Below are 19,476 nucleotides of genomic sequence, written 5' to 3' on the forward strand. Positions count from 1 at the left end.
GTGAACATTAGAACTCTAAATGTAATGCTTAAAGTATTTGATGTCTCAAATACAATTTAAAGTACTCTGCGATTAATATTGCCAATGTTGTCCATATGTCAATTTGTCAACAAATAATTTCATTCATTTCATTCACTTCAGTTCAATTTCAATCAAACCATTTCTATAATTCTCAAATTTCTCAAACAAATCAACATGGAATCTACAGAGGAATCTGAAAATTCGAAATCTTTTAGAAGTGAAAATGACAAAATGTCTTGTAGTACTTCCAAGTGCAATACAATGAAGAGTAGTAATATTGTTCATAAATTATTTAACAGGGAGGTGAGTTTACATCAAAGTTATTATTGCATTAATTCAATGATTACAATATTTTTTTTGTTATCTTAAAATTTGATTATTATGTACATATTTTCTAGAGTTATAGTTTTAAGAATTTTATATTTCTACTTCGAGCGAAGTTTCATTATAAACTAAGTGTTTCTGAGACATTAGCGAATTCTTAGCCTTGGTAGAATATATTAAATTTGTTTGTTAGAAAACAGAAGCAGAGCCTCACAACTATCATCCACAAATTTTGTGAGCTCCATATATCTCAAAAATGAGCAGTAGCTCTAAACAATGTATTTACTACAGCACACTAATGTTAAGGTTGAGTACCATAAGGAGTGAGGAGTGAGTGTCATAAAGCTGAGACTATGTATGTGTAAGAAATTATAAAAGTACATGAACCTAGGCTATTTATTCTACTTTCATGCACTCTCATAATTTATGTATATATTTGTCATGTATTGGAGAATCATGATTTCTCCCATACACAACTCTATTTAAAAAATATAATTTTATTTATTTTCACATAATAGAATTTTAAAAATTACCTGTTAGAAAATCAAGAAGCAGAAGTTTTAGTTTTTGTGTAATATTCATACAAATGGATAGAAAGTAAATTCATACAGTTTATATTGAAGCCAGGTATCAATATACCTTCTAAGAGGCTGGCATATAAAAAATATATATACTATATATATTTCTATTATTTTATGATATATTTATTAAAATATATATACTATATATTTTTTATGATTAAATATTGAAAGTGATTTAAAATAGTAAAATCTACCAATTGAGTTTCTGGCCAGCTTTTTCTTAATTGAAGTTCCTAGACGAGCTAGATGGTCAATCTTTTAAAACTCAGTGTTAAAAAATTGACAATCATCAGCAGAATGAATTGTGTTTTATATCGCTCAGTCTGTCAGAAGACATATTAAATATTCAAATTTTGTTGGACAATCTTTGCCAACAAAAATTTATTTATGTGAGTGATCATTTCTTTATGGATTATGTTTCCAATACAACATAGTTTATTTATGATTTTTTAAAACATATAATTCTTAGTTTCTGAAACATTGCACTTTGTCTGATAAGAACTCTTATCAGCTATAAATTGTTAATTAAATTATTCTCTATAGAATAGAATAGAAAAACCTCTGTTCAAATAAACTTAAATTATCTACTTCTGAATAGTCATACTTTTTTTTAAACTACCACTCATTTGGAAACCTGTCTCACGAAAGTAAAACATGCATGTTGCTCTCTTAAATAACTGTTGTAATATAATTTTTAAGAAAAATATTAAATACACAATAAGATAAATCAGTTGTTAGTGATTAGAGCAGACCAGTCCCTACAAGCAGCACTTGTACAGGAAATGACTACTCAAGCTTCTTAAAATTACAATGTGGTAATTATAGTACACACACTTTACATAAGAATGCAAGCAGCGATCAATACAAGAACTGCTATGCTATCATATTTATCAATTATTTAAAAATAAAATAATATATTAAGATTACATTATCATTTAATGTTAAGAGTTATATTGTTAGATGTTTCTGTGAGAGATTATTAAAATTGCTTTTAATTTATGTACAAACAACTTCGAACTTACTACTCTGTTATATGGAGCATGTATTATGAGCTTTCTGCTAATTCTTCTCTATTGAACTTGCATCATAGACAAGTGATGGAAGGAAATTATCACTATTCAGAAATGCTATTTTTTATGTTATTTGGATGGCAAACAAGTTTACAACTCACCTGCTAGTAAATAGTGACTGATGCCTATTTACATGCTTGACATGATGTGGCATCTGTAGTTGGTACTATAGATGCCACATGATGTCAGGCATGCAAATACTCCAGCATTACCATTTCTGCATCAATATGTCATGCCCCCATGCCCTGTAATTTTATTGCCTAATCTCACTCTTCAATGGTGCGTAGGGAATTGTTAATAGTGTGGATTATAAACTAAATTATAAGCATTGCTAGCAATATGCCAGGTTGATCGCCACTCGGTTCCCCCTGGAACCGTCGTGATAAATTCCTGCTAATTTTCCACAATGGACTAACTGACATGACCTCATGCTCAACTTATTCTCCTTCATTGGTACCCCGCCCGCATAAACCGTTAGCGCAGAAAGGAGCATTATTCTATTATAATCCATAAAGAAACTCTTCAACTGAAACATAGCTTACAGATGATTGGTCACCTTTACAGATAACATTTAAAAAATTCTAACTTACTAGACTTTTTAAAAATAAGTTTACTTTAATAAGAATTATTTTTATTTTATTAGATATTTGGCAGTACATCAAGAAAATCAAATGACAGAAATCGCAAGATGTTTGAGCGGATACCACCTAGACTTCGGTTTTGCCTCATGGATATTGTGCCCATGTCTTACCTACGGGAGCATGTGTTCATGGGATTCTCTCAGTGTGGACAATTCTTACTAAGTTTCACATACAACTGTAATACACAAGTTTATTTTAGAGAGAGTTCTAAGTTCACGTGAGTTAACCATTTTTATTATTATGATAATACTGTATCCCTTTACATTTTATTGAGGCATTACAAAATATTGTATTTTGTTTGTATGAAATCAAAATATTATAAAATATTATGATAAAAAAAAATTTATGCAATAAGTGAGTATATATTTCTAGCTGATTTTCCAGTGCAGGTAACTTAGAATCTGAGTTGGCACTAGGCTTGTCTCCTTACCAGTTGGGTTCAAATATACTCAATGAAATGTGACATTTAACTACCCTATCGGGGATATAAGTCGTGACGGTAAACTACAAGTTTACCGTCACGACTTATATCCCCTATTATAGAAATGGGATTTTTTATAAAAGAATAGAATAGAAAATCATTTAATAAACTTAATTTAAGCACTTTTGAATTCAACGTTATGTAAGACATAACATAAAATATTCATATATATCAATATATGTATATCAGTAAAGCCTGTACATTAATTTAGTGTCATAATTGATTTAACGTTGAGTTTAAATGTGAATTCCTTTATATCTACAAAATTGTCTAATGTATTAGTTTTATTGTGTACAGTATATGGAGAGATTTTAGACTCCACTTGCAATATTTTAGACTCCACTTCCTGTCATGGGTGCCTGGTTGTGTGGTGAAGCCTGTACACAGTGTGCCACTGTTTGGGGATGATGTAGATAGCAAAGTGACCATTTCAATGGCACAATGGAAACACAATCCAGGTGTACTGGTTGTTTATGGTATTGCGTAAGTATTCTTATTTATATATATATTGGAAGCTTAGTGTTGCCAGTTAGGCGACCAAACCGTGATGGAAGTAGCATATGCATATAGATAATGTCTGCATTATTCAATTGCATTATTATCAAATTTAAAATGAATGAGACAAATATTATTATAGAGTCGTTTGGATTAGACATTTACCATCTTAACTTATAGACTCTAAGACTAAAATATACATTTAAAAGAGTTTAAATTTGCCTGCCACAAAAAAAATGTCAAATTATAACTAATAATAATTGTTGACATTTCTGCCTATACTGTGTTAGATTTAAGTTTCTAATAATGTAATCACTCAATAAGCGAATGCCATAAACCTTGCATCATGTAAATTATCTTTAAATACTTTGACACTATCTTATGGCTGTTTTTATTTATTGCTATTTCAGAGATTCCTGCTCTGAACGATCCTACCTCAGTGTAATCGGCGTACCTCGTTTAGGTTGTAAGAAGTGTGCAGCATATTCTAAAGATGAAGGTATAATAATATAGAATTCATTATGTATATCTTCTCATTAATATAGTTAAACGGGTTTTATCCTTATTGTATGGTAAATAATGCTCACTGAGCTTGAGTCAGTTGGTGACTAGTGCAGCGTAGTCAAAACGTCTAGAGACGTGAATACCATTATTTAACTTATTTACCATAATATTATTCCTGTTAAAACACGTTCAACTATATTAATCACGTATACTAAACGAAAAGATTTAAAAATAAATATATATTCTTGTAATCTTGAATGTAAGTCATATTACTAACATGTTCAAATTTAACAACTATTTAAATTTGTAATGATAATTAAAGGGACCACTTCTTGAGGACTTTATGAAATTAATACATGTAATAAAAATGTAACTGATCCACTGTAATTCTGTACATACAAGTCCCCATTAACAGCTTTTCTCATATATGTTATGTGAAAAATTGTTATTGGTATAATCTGGTGTTGCTCCCATTCCATACATAGGACGTTGCAGACTCAGATAGTTTAAAATATTTTCTTTAATACATAATGTAACAAATTGTAACTGTTTTATTTCAGATGAATTGAACTGTGGGAAAAGGTGTTTAGAACACAATTTTGCAATTCACACAAAGTTTTTCTGCACATCTGACTCGAGCATGTATGAACCGGTCGTGCAGCTAGCTTATTCAAATCAGATCATCATTTACACGGATTTCATCCACATACTGGAGGTGGACTTGGTGAAACCCGATCCGGAGAGAACTGAACTACTAGATGATAGCAAATACTCATTAGATAGAGACGAAACAAATTCTATAATAGATACCAACCCGAGCACACCCGCATCTGATGTTTCTGCCCCTTTCCAGTCGCCTAAATACCAAAATAATGTAGTCCAAAATATATTAGCAGACTTCTCAGATTTGGAAGTAGAGCCGTATCAAATGTCCCGGCCTGTCCAGTTGCCTGATGTAATGGGTCAGGAGCTCTGTATACAGGCTTCTTCAATATCACACAATTTAATGGAAGAGTGGGAAGGACCTTCGCCCTCTATCAGAACACTAATTAGTCCCCCTCTAAGATCTCCAAGAAGACGGCCGGCTGAGAGCATGTCGAGGTTCAACGAAATGCACCGAATTATAGCGGAGAAAGCTTATGAATTTGTCGAAGAGACTGAACCAAAGTGTGAGAAGTTGAGTATATATCGTAAACGACGACTAGCTGATAAGAAATACGAATTCTCAGAGGACAACAACGAGAATATAGTTCCGTTTAGAGTATTAAGAAGTAATAGGAAAGTATTCATAGGGTCTACAAGTAAAAATCCGCCGCGGCGGCCGAAATCTCCTCCAGTGGAAAGCGTAGTTCTAAGAGCACATAACCAAATTAGCAGGCCGCCGTCGCCGACAACTAGTTGCGAAATTAAGAACTCGGCCGAACTGTCGTCACTAGAGTCTGACCATAATAGTGAGTCCGAATATAGGGTAATGGAAATGCTCGACGATGGCTCTCTAAAAACTGTATCAGTTCACGATAATGCCTCAAAAACACTGTCAGATTTCCCTGTCAGTCCACAAGATCCATACTTAGTGCACTCTGGTAATTCGAAATGCAGCAAGTTCTTCACGAGATATTTCGTCGAGAGCGATGACGAAATTACGTCGATTATAACGGATTCCGAAGGTGAGTTTTTTTTAAAGTTATCAATTTACAGACCATTTTAGATGTTGGCTTAAATAACCTGCCTGCTTAACTGCTTTAAGTGGTACAAAAGGTACAGTTCTAAAAAGTTATGTTCATAGGTTCCTGTTTAATTTTTTTTAGAAGAATAGACCCTCTATTTCGTTTAGAGTCGAGATGTTTGAAACTACAGTAAGGACTTACGGAGCGGCTGAAGGCTACCTCCTGCCTGACGGATACGACTTTAGTTTGAGGGCACCGTTAGTAGTTCAAATCTCGTCACAGGCAATAGTAATTTCGATTCTTGTTTGCATTGGAATGGGAATCAATCGAGGATAAATGGGGTTTTGGGGTGACGCCCGGATGCACGTGACGCCCTGTTGATTGCACTGTACGGTGTAGTTGAGGTCGTCGTCTTATAAAGTGGTTGTAGATGATAGGATAATATTTCATAAGAATTCCTGGTCGGATGATGTGGAATGAAACGGTCCTTGTTGTATCACACTAAGTAGGAAGCAATAAATAACTGTTACAGCTATAACGATTATTTAATAATGATTTCGCCGTGTGCAATCGTATTAATGACTCGACAGTATCCAATATGTAAGTGTCAGGGTGGCGTGTGCAGACGACTGCTTGTCGGGGTACCACACACCTATGACTATAATTTACTAATGATTACATCGTGTGCGGCCGTATTTATTACTCGTCAGTATCTGAGATATAAGTGTCAGGTGGTGTGTGGTGTGCAGACGACTGCCTGTCGGGGTACCATACACCTATGACTATAATTTACTAATGATTTCGTTATGTACAACATATTCATTACTTGTCAGTATTTGAGATATAAGTGTCAGGGTGGTGTGTGGTGTGCAGACGACTGCCTGTCGGGGTACCACACACCTATAACTATAATTTACTATGATTTCGTCGTGTGTCGTATTCATTAATCGTCAGTATTTGAGATATAAGTGTCAGGTTGTGGTGTGTGGTGCGCAGACGACTACCTGTCGGGGTACCACACACCTATAACAATAATTTACTAGTGATTTCGTCGTGTGCGACCGTATTCATTACTCGTCAGTATCTGAGATATAAGTGTCTGTCGGTGTACCACACATGTATAAGTATGTATGTACTGATGACTCGGTGAGTACCCGCGGTATAAGCGAGGGTGGTGCGCGGTGTGCAGACGACTGCCTGTCGGGGTACCATACACCTATGACTATAATTTACTAATGATTTCGTTATGTACAACATATTCATTACTTGTCAGTATTTGAGATATAAGTGTCAGGGTGGTGTGTGGTGTGCAGACGACTGCCTGTCGGGGTACCACACACCTATAACTATAATTTACTATGATTTCGTCGTGTGTCGTATTCATTAATCGTCAGTATTTGAGATATAAGTGTCAGGTTGTGGTGTGTGGTGCGCAGACGACTACCTGTCGGGGTACCACACACCTATAACAATAATTTACTAGTGATTTCGTCGTGTGCGACCGTATTCATTACTCGTCAGTATCTGAGATATAAGTGTCTGTCGGTGTACCACACATGTATAAGTATGTATGTACTGATGACTCGGTGAGTACCCGCGGTATAAGCGAGGGTGGTGCGCGGTGTGCAGACGACTGCCTGTCGGGGTACCACGTGGCGCTGCACCTGAGCGCGCACGGGGCGCGGTACGCCCCGCTGCAGGCGCTGGGCGCGGCGGCGTGGGAGCGGCGCGCGGGGGCGCCGGCGGCGGGCTCGCTGCGCGCGCGGCAGCGCTCGCTCGACACCGAGCTGCTCTGCAACGAGGTCTGCGGCCGCCTGTGCCGCCTCGGGGGGAAGCGGTTCATCTACTGCTTCGACTGGGGCTGCCACGTCATCGACGTCTGCCACTCCAGCGGATGCCTCTCCGGGGTGTGTACTCTGCTCGCTGACTCATCACTTGCGTGAACTATCTTCTTTGGAAAGTAGAATGTCCTGAGGAGATAAAGAATATCCTTCTAATATTGTCCCTAGTGGGCCTCTTTTTATAGTGTGAGAAAAATCTTGAAAAGACCATCTCCCTGTCAGAGAGGTGTGTGAGATTCTAGCCCACTAAAAAACTACATGGTGTACCTACGAAAGTCATTGCATTAGCATTCTATTGATCTTCAGCGCTAAAAGTCTAAGCACCGAGTAGTAACCCCTAATAAATTTATAAAAATACCGCACTTTGTGCTCTGTCCACTATATATAAATATTAGATAGATATTTTGAATTGATTTGCTTATTATTGGTGCAGCTGTGCGCGATGTGGCTGTGGGCGAGCGACGAGGACGGGGAGGCGGCCGAGTGCGAGGCGTGCGGAGACCGCGCCGGCTGCCTGCTGCACCGCCACCAGTACGCCGCTGAGGTAACAGTACAGTACAGTACAGTAAAGTACTTACATATAATGATGTGGGCTTGCGACAGGGACGGGAGCCGTGGCGGGCGAGTGCGAGAGTATGGCGACCGCTTTATAAGTTCCAATGAAATATGACATTTACTACTTTTTTATGATAAAGCGATAATAATAATTCGCATTTCTTAAATATGTTTTTTTGTTTCAGTGCTTATTTGTATGGGACTTGGTGACCGGTGTGTACAGAACTGAGAGGGTTGCCATGACAGAAGATTCGAGCCAAGAAGGTTCTAGAGGTAAATATATATTTTTATTTAATCAACTAAACCGCCTTGGAGTATCTCTACACTCTGTAAGGTTGGCTGGTAGAGAATGCTAATAGCATTAAGCCCACATATTGTATAATTAAATATATATAGATTGGAAGCCTAGTATTAACTGTCCGGCAACCGGTAAGCTATATCCGAACTCTATTCAATGAGTGATGATGCCTCATTCAGAGGCGAAACACGTGTCGCAATATGGGCGTAGATCATATAACGATCGGAAGTTGATCATCAATGTCGTAACCGTAGTCAAGTTTCCGAATTTATTTGTGGTCTCACAAAAAATGCTAACTGTAGCGGAAAGAAACAAAATCATATAAATCCTTTAGTAGTATCCCAATCCTTTAACACTGCTTTACTTCCGATGGTTGCGGATTCGATTCCTCGCACGGTAAAAACATTTGAATTCATGAATATGATAGTTTGTATCGGTATGGGGGTTTTCTATGAATATTATGTATGTATTTACAAAATATATATATATATATATATATATATATCTAAGTATTTATATCAGTCGTCTAGTACGCTTATGGGTACAAGCTCTACTCACCGTGAGACTAGATGGCGCTGTATTAATTGTACAGGCTTATTTATTTTATTTTTTATTTGTATGTTAAAAATAGATATTTTTAATTAAGTGATTTCTCTCTTCCAGTTTCTGGAGCAGATAGAGCGAGGGAACTAGCCAAGAAACTTGGCCCTATCAATATGCCGCCAGGGAACGAAAATAGATTGCTCACTACATTGACGGGTAAGTATTATTTTTTTATATAACTTTTAACATATATATTTGTCGTTTGACGATGAGGGTACCGGTGGTTTAGCACAATTTAGTTACAAGTTATACTTTACGTATACTGTTTATCATGGTATAGGCCCTCCACTCCACGAGTGTACCAGAAAGGCAGACAGTAGAGACAAATAGCGAGCTGTCGGCGGATGACATCAGCCTCACATCTCACTACATAATGACCACGACCGTTCTGTCAAGAACAAATCGAATGAGAAAATAATACAGTTTATATCTGTGGTTGTGACGGGTGTCAAATTATTATATAACAAACTAGCTGTCCCGGCAAACGTTGTTTTGCCATATAAATTAATAACCCTATAAAAAAATAGGGGTTGGTGATAGAAGGGTGAAAATTTTGGGTTGTATGTATTTTTTACTGACACATAATATTAAAATATAAATAAAAAAATTTGTCCAAAAAATAAAAATATAATGTTAGGGGTGGACAACCCTTATCACTTAGGGGTATGAAAAATTGATAGTAACCGATTCTCAGACTTATTGAATATGTATATACAAATTTCATAAAAATCGGTCAAGCCGTTTCAGAGGAGTATGGTAACTAACATTGTGACACGAGAATTTTATATATAGATTAGAGTTTGACATCATAATCTGTTATATATTTAATTTATTAAAATGGAAATAATCTTTATTCAAATAAACTTAATATAAGCTTTTGAATAGTCACATTTTTTTATTCTACAACTCATTCAGAATGCAGGCTCATCACAAGAAGAACGAGCAAGAAATTTGCGTGTTGCTCTTTAATATAATACTCTTTAATTTAATTTAATTATTATATTGATGTTAACTTCCTGAATATAAGAATGTTATTGCCATTGTCAATGATAATTATTATTTGTCAACAGGGAGATCACTGAAAAGACTGACCGATGTAGACAACTGCATTGAAATTACAAAGAATCATCCTGATAGTTCAGAGTCTGAATCCTCATCCGACGAGGAGAGCGACTCTGATTGACTGATTTTTGAGTAGAACTACGATTCTGTATAATTTTTTATTCAGAGGCACATTTCTGTTGCTAAAGTTTTGAAAACTAAGCAAGACTACCCTCATTTTGGTCCAATCAATGGATAAGACTAATTACTACGAGCAGGTTTAAGACTCTGGTGATATGTCCACCGTTATATATTGTTCCATAAGGTAAGGGTGATAAAGATTTGTTAGACCTGAAGCTGGGAATTCTCATTTAATAATATTGAAACTGTTTTCCAATTATGACTGTTCTTCGACAGTTTCGGTAGCAAGTGTGATTTCTATTCCTTGAACTGTGAAATGGTACATCTAAAGCGGTAAACCTATGTTTAAGTATTTGAAATGCGTATTGTTATCGACCAAGTTGAGAGTTAGCACTTGATGTTAGATCTCAGAATAGTGTAAATTCTGTCTCGATCGTAAAAAAAAATTAAATACTCATGCTAGTATACAGGTAAATCCACTTAAAGACGTTTTTACATTTGTAGTAGTGTAAGACAGTCACTAAAACTGGAATAAACCAGTTACCGCTAGTTACGTGTACGTCAGTGATTTGTAAGTAACGTTAGAAATATTTCGCCATTTTCTTATCTATACATATAAATAAAATTGGAGTGTCTGTAATATTGAAATAACCGTTTTTTACTACATGCATATGAATATAAATACGGTACATACACCAAAATAACATTTTTTATAATTTTTGTCTGTCAGTCTGTTTGTTTCGGCTAACCTCTGTAATGGCTGGACCGATTTTGACGGATTTTTTTTGGCAGGTAGTAGTAACTTAGGATACTTTTATTTTACAAAAATAAGGTTAAATTCCACGCGAATGAAGTCGCTGTAACAGCTGGTAAATAATAAACGGCGATCTGATTAACGAGTTCATTGTCTTTTATTTATAGAAAATTTTATAAAAAAATTCTACATAAAGTATTTATGCAGGATTATTAATATATCTACTGAGCGTACACTACAAACGCCGAAACGTCTTTAAGTCAATTTACCTGTACATTGTTGTTTATTATTATATAAACTTGAAAATATATATACTAACGTCTCTCGTAACTACTATCATCGACTAATTCATAACTGCAATTGTTTGTGATCAAATATTTTTTGAAATTATTCTATGAATATTTCTCTGAAGTTATAAGACTTATAATAATAGTATTTTGTATTTGCATTAACGACTTTTCAATTTATGAATGTTATTGATAGATTTCAAAACACCTGAAAGTGTAATGAAATATATTGTTCTTATTCATTATATCAAAATTGTGGCTCATTTAATATTTTTACTCATCAGTATTCAAAAGTAAAGAGTTTAAAATTGATAGATTTGTCCAGTAACCTCTTTGATTCTATTCGAGACAGTATTAATGAGTTAATCATAAAGGTTAACTATCCAGAAAACAAGTGGCATATAAGCCCTTTGAAATGTACAAAAATAATTAAAGAAAACTAATTATATTATTAACGGGCATAACGGTGTTAGAAGTACTTGCAACGGTCTTAAAATATTGAGATCTTGTTTAAATCTTATAAACCTGTTGCAGATCTTTCTAGGCTTCAATATAAAGGGTATTGAAGCCTAGAAAGTTTTGCAACATTGGTGTAAAAAGACCAATAAATCTTACTACTGAATGGATTTCTATTATATTATTTAATTCTGCCACAATTAGCATGTATCTAAAATATTCAGTGTGAATCTTGACTACCGTTACGACCTTCTTAAAATAATAAAGTAACACCTAATTCCATAAAATGTACTCCAATAAATGTTACTACCAATTATCGCTACGAATTTATTTAAAATTTATATTTCAAAGGACTATAGTGGTTTGATATCTGATTATATATAAAGCGCCTACTACAGCATTATTCTATTTCAACTATATTTTAAAAAGTAATTCATAGTGTATATTAAAAAATTGGTATGCATTTTTAAATATCTAATTAAATAGTGATATAGACGAGATACTAACGAGTGAATTTTTTAAATATATACTTACTGCTGACTGCCAAAATCAAACAGTAAATCATTGCGATGAATTCATTTTCGAACTTTTCTAATGCTGTATGCCGCAACTGGCCTTTACAGCTTCGCAAGACGAACGGGAATGCAGAGGGGCATTACGGGGAAGGTTTTGTAGGGCACCAAAAGCCAACTGCTATCGAATACTACTTTAGGCTTGAGACACAGTAATTATATGAGAATTGCCGTCGCTATGATTCATCGTTTGGTTTTGTTAGATTTGATTGCTATAAAAAATACCAAGTACAGATTACAATATATTATTATTTTACATTACTATCTCTATAATGTAGAACATCAATGAAATTGCTATAATACAGGTGTATCAGGAAAGACATTATGACAATTGGAAAAATTATCATGTCAAAGTTTGTTACCATTCGTCGCTACAATGTAAACAATCTTCATAAAGCTTTTTGTAATTTTATTGTAACCAGGATAAAATGATGGCGTGCAGTAAAAAGTACCAAAATATGTTAAGTTGTGTTTTTTGTTGCTTTGTGATCAAAATCTGTATAGCCTCATATTCTTGGAAGTAAGTACCTATTTGTTACATTCTGTATATACAAATGTTCTTTTTTAAACTTATATTTTAGTAATGTAAGTACATACATAACTGAAACTTGACTATTAAATAACTAAGCCAGTTTGATATTATGAAATAAGTAGCGTTTTCGAAACTACAACTAGCTTTGAAAATGTGCGTATAATTTTGCATTTAACTACACCTGTATATATAAGTACGGTCACACATTGTTCGGTTCGTCAGACGATTGCCATATGCGGGTTCCATTCGATTGCTACGCCCCGCCCTCTTTGGAAATACGCCAATCAGAGCGGGAGTTGAGTTAGGTCAACCTGACGGGTGACCGAGTGGCTGTGACTGCATTAAGTATGTATGTATGATTAAATAGGACGTTAAATGTGCGTCGTTAAATGATAACAATTGCAATAATCTACGCTGATATTCATGTTATTTAACGATTTGTAACTAAAAATGATTGACTCTAGCGCATTTGAAAAATATCTAAATTAAGAAAATCAAAATTGTAGGTTATAGGCTAAATTAGAATGTTGATTACTAAATTGGTATTTGACAATTGTCCAACTGCAAACACAAGAAAAAGTTTGTCTATGGCTATTTTATAATGAAACGGGCCATTGGTATAAATTGATATTTATTTTGATCGTATAATATAAATGATAAAACAAATGTACTTTTTTTGGACTTAAAATTCTTGTTTTTATTAATGAAATCATATATGTTACTGATTTATTAAAACAATGGATCTTATAAATTATAAAAGTAGATTCAATTGCGCTAGGTCTCTTCCTAGGCTCATTGTACGGTTGTGATTGTTTGAAAGTAGATTTGTTTAAGTGAAGTGCCTATGAGTCATCATCTAACGTAATCTTAATATGTAATGTAACTTATGTAACATTTTGATCTCTCAATGTTTTACGTGGTTGTATTAAAACATAGTTCATGCTGATCCTTTTTTTCGAACTATTCTTATGTTGTTGGCCGCAGCTGGTCTTTACAGCTTCACGGAACGATGGGCGAGTGCAGATGGCACTGTAAATCCGCCAAGAACTTATGGAGCAGCTGAAAGCCAACTCTTGACTGACTTTAGTCTGAGGGCACCGCTAGGGGTTCGAACATCGGCTCAGGCCGTCGTAAAATCGATCTCCGTTTGAATTGGTCGGGTGATCTATCGGAGGGGGACGATTCCCCGTCCAGTGGGAGAGGGTTAGGAGTCATGGTGGACTGTGCATGATGCTCTGGTGTATAGAAATGTCGGTCATAAACTTGACACAAAAGTTATAGAATAACAAATGAATCCATTTCTTTTAATTCCTATAAATCTATCATTCCTGTGCATACAATCAGTTACAATTATTACTTATTAATCTTATATTTTGGCATGTATACATCCTAATAATGCCACAGATTGTATTTCTAAAAAATATATTATTTTTTAAAATAATTTATGAAAACTGATTCTCCTTAAATTATTTTAAAAAATAAGTTATAAATATCACAATTTATCATTGTTGTACTCAAATTGTCATAATATTGTTTACTTTAATATTGTTCATATTAGTTAGTTTCAGATTTTATTCAGTATACGATTTTCTGTGTAATAATTCAATACATCACACGGCTGTGCATAGTCCAGAAACTATGTTTATAATCATTAGAGCAAGAATTTGAAAGAATATATGTACTGCCAACATAAAAATGTGATTGTCATTTAGTCAGCCATGTAGTCAAATATATGTTTTAGATTTTTAAAATCAATCGTTTCTACAACATAATGGGTGTATGCAATTCTGTACATGTCTGTAGGTTTTTTTATATGAGTTATCATATCATTGTATTTTAGAATTTAGTTCTTCTTGGTCATCTTCGATTTCTACGGGAAAGTCATTGTTTGCAGGGCAATGTGTATATATTTGTATTAAGTGGAATAGTAATACAGCAAGAAAGCCTGAATTTAAAACTTGCAATAAATTATATGTTGAAACATATTAGCATTTAAATGAAATGAGACACTGAGTGTACCAACTTGCCATCAAATGTACTTTATAGACTTAGGTATGGAAATAAAACAGTGATGCATGATCTAATACGACAAGTATGTTTTATTTTTTAATATTTCCTTAAAACACTAACAGAATAATTATAGAATTGCCAACAATTATCTTATCTCATTATATAATCAGTGACCCCGCAAAGTTTAATACCAGTCATAGTCTTGCTGAAATATACAATAAGACTGAAACGGCAAATTTGGTAACATTATAAACGAGGAAGTTTGTGTGGATGGATGTTTCGTATTCTGTCACACACAAAATGAAAAAACAGATTTTAATGAAACTTTTAAATAATATAGCTTGTCCATCACAATAACACAGGTTATAAATTTCACGCAAATGAAAATTCCGGGCATGCTAGTTCAACATATTGGTATTTGAAAGTTATTGTTGTTGTCACATGCTTATTGAATACCTGAATTTGTTTTTTGAGAAATCAGAAAACATTTCAATTACACTGAACATAAAATTTTCAATTTGTCAGAAGTTTGGAAATAACATGAATGTTGGGACAATGATAAATGACAATCAGGAAACTTTATACACAGTTATTATAAATTAGTTATATATTTACGATTTTTAATGTTATTCCTAATAAGTTAGATATTAATGCAAATAGTGCAATATTTTATTAAAGACAATTCTAATTATCAATACATCAATATCTAGTGTATATGATAAGATTACTAAAAATATATATTTAACACATATTTTTTATGACATGTAAAGAGCATTTGCTTTTATATATAGAGAATTTAATGAGTATTAAGGTTAATAAATTAATTAAATACACATTCATTAACTTGATATTTCATAACATATAATATTCATCATAATAGTTGTGTAATAAATTCTATTCAACTTGTAAAAGTTGTAAACTAAAACATGCAAAGTATAATTATTTAGAAGCTGGACTACACTATTATTACTGTATAATAAGAACACACAATAACCAACTGACATGTAATCTTCTGCTCTATCACTTTTCTGGTAAGTACATGGCTGAAATAAACCAACTTCTACAGAAATAGTCTTAATAGAATATGTCAATAATTTCCCACATCCATAATTTAAAAATGGAAGTAGTAAAAGTAACCCTGTCACAAAGTGAACAAGTCATCAGAATCTGTCTCCTGTTCAACTGGTGCTGGCCGCCTCTGGCCAGATTCATATGCCAAACAGTCTGCAGATAGCCTCTCAATATCGTCCCAAGATAGCTTGTTGAATTTCTCTTCAACCACCTTCAGTAGGCGGGCCGCTGTTTTCTTAGCTTCCGCGTCAGACATACCTGACTTCTTATATACTTTTACACAAGTCTCATAGAATCCGTCCGGTTTTTTAACAACCAAATTTAATTTCGTACCGTCCTTTATTAAAGGGTAAGACTGCACAGTCTGTTCGTCAGCAAGAGTTCTCCCCAGGAACAGTAATTTTTGTTCTTGCACAGGTATACGTAATTTGTTATAAATATCGCGTTTAATTTCAGATATCAGGGTACTAGGCAGTGCCTGTAAAAAAATGCTTTTATAGAGCAATACATTAATATTATGTATTTCATTTTGGTGTAATAATATAGCAAACCTCTACGCAACATTCGCCTCCTTGTAATTTTTTCACTACGAGTTTCATGTTGATATTTTGTATTATTAGATGTATTTCCTAAAATACGTAGGAAAATCACTTATAACAAGAGAAAAATGATCAGATTTTGTAGTAAAACAAATGTTAAAAATATCTAGATTATTCTAATTCAAGTATATTATAGAAAATATTGATCTCATCACGGCACAAACGTCATCGACGTCACAGAGTACTATTTTTTATTCATGTTATTTTTTACGGCTTTCGATACAAGTTCTTCATACACAGTGTTGCCAAATGATCGTCTTGCTCCTCCGTAATTAATAGTTAGATAATAGCGGCCCCATCTTACCGCTAAAAATTCAAAACCAGAAGTCCAAAGTCAGTGTCGGTAGTAATTCCTTTTACATTAATACTTTTTTCTCTAATTTTGAGCGTGTTAATACTGTTCTGAACTAAACAGAATTTAGCTTACCACTTTTGTGTCTTGTTATCGCCATTTCTTTCTAACTTTAATCGACTTCCCCTCAAATCTCTCATTATTCATTATCATTAAAGTTCATTATCTTCTATCTCTCAAATAATTTACCACTTTGCGGGAAAACCTCCAATTTGACATTGCTGACAAGCTTGAATGATGTCCTAAGAACAAGAACTGATAGTGAAATTATTCTTTATTGATATAGTTTTATTAGACGATTTCCAAGGACAACCCTTACTAGCAATGAGTTAATTAGTCCACGCTAGGACATAGTGACATTAGTAAGGGCATTTATTGAATTCGTAGATATTCAAGTAATAGCAGATAGATTATTTTATAGGATTTATTAGAGAAAGGCACTACATGAACTTAAAAGTAGTTTTAATATTGTTTTTTATTTTGTGATAATTATGTATTCTACTATCTACATAAGAAGTTCATTACTTTTCAATCATTTGTTCAAATTAGTTATGCAGCGTGAATTGTAAAATAAAAAAACTGACTTTTTTTGTGTCCTCTAGTATTAAGCCAATTAGAGCTTGGATTATGGATATATACTAAATAACTGATAAAAATTTATCTATGTATAAATACATAGATACATTTTTCATAGATTCCTTTTCTTGTAAATACATAGGTCCCTATATATTAATAAATCAGTCATCGTCTGTTGATGATGACTGATTTTATGTACTTCAGCTTCTTGTAACATTAGAATTTGTTCTGTTTTATTCTCTTTAATTCACAAACAAATGAAACAAATTATATTGTTACTGTAATTTAAGTACTACCTGTACGAAATGTGGAAAGCATAGCTCATTTATGATATTGGAAAAGATTTAGTTTAGCCCTGGATAGTTACCCCAGATATAGAGACATAGATAGAACTTTCATTTGCGTAAAATGACACACACACAAGGTGCATTGATATAAAGAAAAAAATACAAAGTAAATACATAAAACTACACTGGTTGGTTAACAAATAACAATACACAATGTAGGTATGAGCAAAGTATAAGTAACGTAGTGTATGTGTATCGCTCATACGAAAAAAAAAGCACCTTACTGTACTGTCTGCTTAGATAAGCAGTTAAACCACAGATTTTCAGATATAGCCTACGAACATACATTATAGTTTTATTATTATATAATTAATAATTTATAGCAGTATACGTTAAGAATTGTATTTGTACATATTACATAAATTATATTTGACGCTGTTACAAACGTCTTGATCGAGGGTCGATCCGTGACCAACACGGCATCGAAATATCGGGAGCCCTTAAATAATATCATGATGAATATCCCGTTTATTTGTAAACAGCTGTGTAAAAATTTAAAAAAATATATGGATTGGAATTTCAAAGACGCCTAGGTACAAGTAATCCATACATAAACGTCTTTATCCGAGTTGCATTATGCATCACATTGATATTTTCGATATATATAGGTAGGCCTATGCGTCTGTTATAGACGATTTATGGCGTGATGGTCCGTGAACATTTTTGATAGAATACTTGACATATCTCGGCCGTCTAGATAAGACAATATTTTTATTAAAATATAAAACCTCCTCGGTGTGCTTATATTATGAGAAAATGCTAATGTCAATAATTTGTTGAACAAACTATTCAGCTTAGAATATACCTAGTTTCAATTTTTCTCGTTAGATTTTTATGTTTATTTAATTTAGTTATTATTTCTTAAATAAAATCTAATGATGCTGTATGAAATGGATGTAAAGAAAGAGAATATGCTTCCTGAAGAAGATTCAAGTGATTACATGTACATGTTTGAAGTTGAAGGTACCCGTAAACCTTTGTCTTCAATTCTTAAACTTGTAGGAATTTTGGATAAATTATAATTTTAATTGTCTGCATCTAACACATAAATACAATCATAGCTTCGTTTCTAAATGCAGCAATTACTAGTTATTTAAGACACTGTAACGCAAAGACTAAACTTTGTTCGTATCATTGAATTCGTATTTACGTATCTAAAAAATATCGATGTAAAGCTAAATTAGTTTCAGTTGCGCATGCGTGACTTAGCCTAATTTTAATTTGTTTATTTTCATAATACAAGTAACGCACGGATTGTTCACGAGTAGATATCTAGAACTTATGCGATATTTTAGTATGCAGTAAGTAAATTTACTAATGATTTGGCCTGTAAGATGTTGTGCAAAAATATTTTTTTAGAGATGCAACACAAGCGCCCTCTTGACATTTCATTATCCACATTTGCCCGGGGAGAGTCCGTAGCCTAGGAAACGGGTGTAGCTACAAGACAACAACATTGACATAATTTTTTTTATCATATTAACTTAAGAATTAACTCATATATTTCCAACGGATATCGAGTCGTAACTTTTAGTTGATTCTGTAATATTATCGTAATTTAAAAGTGGTCTCCACGAACCCAAGGCGATGAGGTATTTGACAGTTCAAAGTATGGCTGGCAGGTGGGTTTAATTTATTTATTTGGTATTAATACGTA

The 19,476-nt window shown here is 33.6% G+C and overlaps 2 protein-coding genes across 2 annotated transcripts; one reads left to right on the top strand and one right to left on the bottom strand.

Moving 5' to 3' along the window:
• The first annotated feature begins 189 nt into the window (after positions 1 to 189).
• Positions 190 to 10,994, top strand: LOC131846994 (uncharacterized). The gene is made up of 10 exons (XM_059196426.1): positions 190 to 324; positions 2,640 to 2,854; positions 3,455 to 3,601; positions 4,024 to 4,112; positions 4,678 to 5,784; positions 7,414 to 7,691; positions 8,059 to 8,169; positions 8,366 to 8,453; positions 9,142 to 9,237; positions 10,152 to 10,994. Exons 1-10 carry the CDS (start codon positions 196 to 198, stop codon positions 10,262 to 10,264), a joined length of 2,373 nt encoding a protein of 790 aa, XP_059052409.1. The 5' UTR covers positions 190 to 195; the 3' UTR covers positions 10,265 to 10,994.
• A 721-nt stretch (positions 10,995 to 11,715) lies between these two features.
• LOC131846970 (ubiquitin-like protein 4A-B) lies at positions 11,716 to 16,718 on the bottom strand. Its single transcript, XM_059196391.1, has 2 exons — positions 16,497 to 16,718; positions 11,716 to 16,423 (listed from the first exon to the last, which is right to left on the bottom strand). The coding sequence occupies exons 1-2, from the start codon at positions 16,542 to 16,544 to the stop codon at positions 16,016 to 16,018; spliced, it is 456 nt and encodes a 151-aa protein (XP_059052374.1). The 5' UTR covers positions 16,545 to 16,718; the 3' UTR covers positions 11,716 to 16,015.
• Between the last annotated feature and the right edge of the window lie 2,758 nt (positions 16,719 to 19,476).

The sequence above is a fragment of the Achroia grisella genome, unplaced genomic scaffold (genome assembly GCF_030625045.1).
Source record: "Achroia grisella isolate CSIRO2021 unplaced genomic scaffold, CSIRO_AGI_Agris_v1 utg515, whole genome shotgun sequence".
NCBI lineage: Eukaryota > Metazoa > Arthropoda > Insecta > Lepidoptera > Pyralidae > Achroia > Achroia grisella.

What these genes read in the sequence shown, in the direction of transcription:
- LOC131846994 (XM_059196426.1), top strand. Translation starts at nt 196, where the DNA reads ATGGAATCTACAGAGGAATCTGAAAATTCGAAATCTTTTAGAAGTGAA. An exon ending in AGAGAGAGTTCTAAGTTCAC is followed by an intron (nt 2,855 to 3,454) that starts GTGAGTTAACCA and finishes GCAATATTTTAG; the next exon opens with ACTCCACTTCCTGTCATGGG. An exon ending in CTGGTTGTTTATGGTATTGC is followed by an intron (nt 3,602 to 4,023) that starts GTAAGTATTCTT and finishes TTGCTATTTCAG; the next exon opens with AGATTCCTGCTCTGAACGAT.
- LOC131846970 (XM_059196391.1), bottom strand. Translation starts at nt 16,544, where the DNA reads ATGAAACTCGTAGTGAAAAAATTACAAGGAGGCGAATGTTGCGTAGAG. An exon ending in GAGGCGAATGTTGCGTAGAG is followed by an intron (nt 16,424 to 16,496) that starts GTTTGCTATATT and finishes ATTTTTTTACAG; the next exon opens with GCACTGCCTAGTACCCTGAT.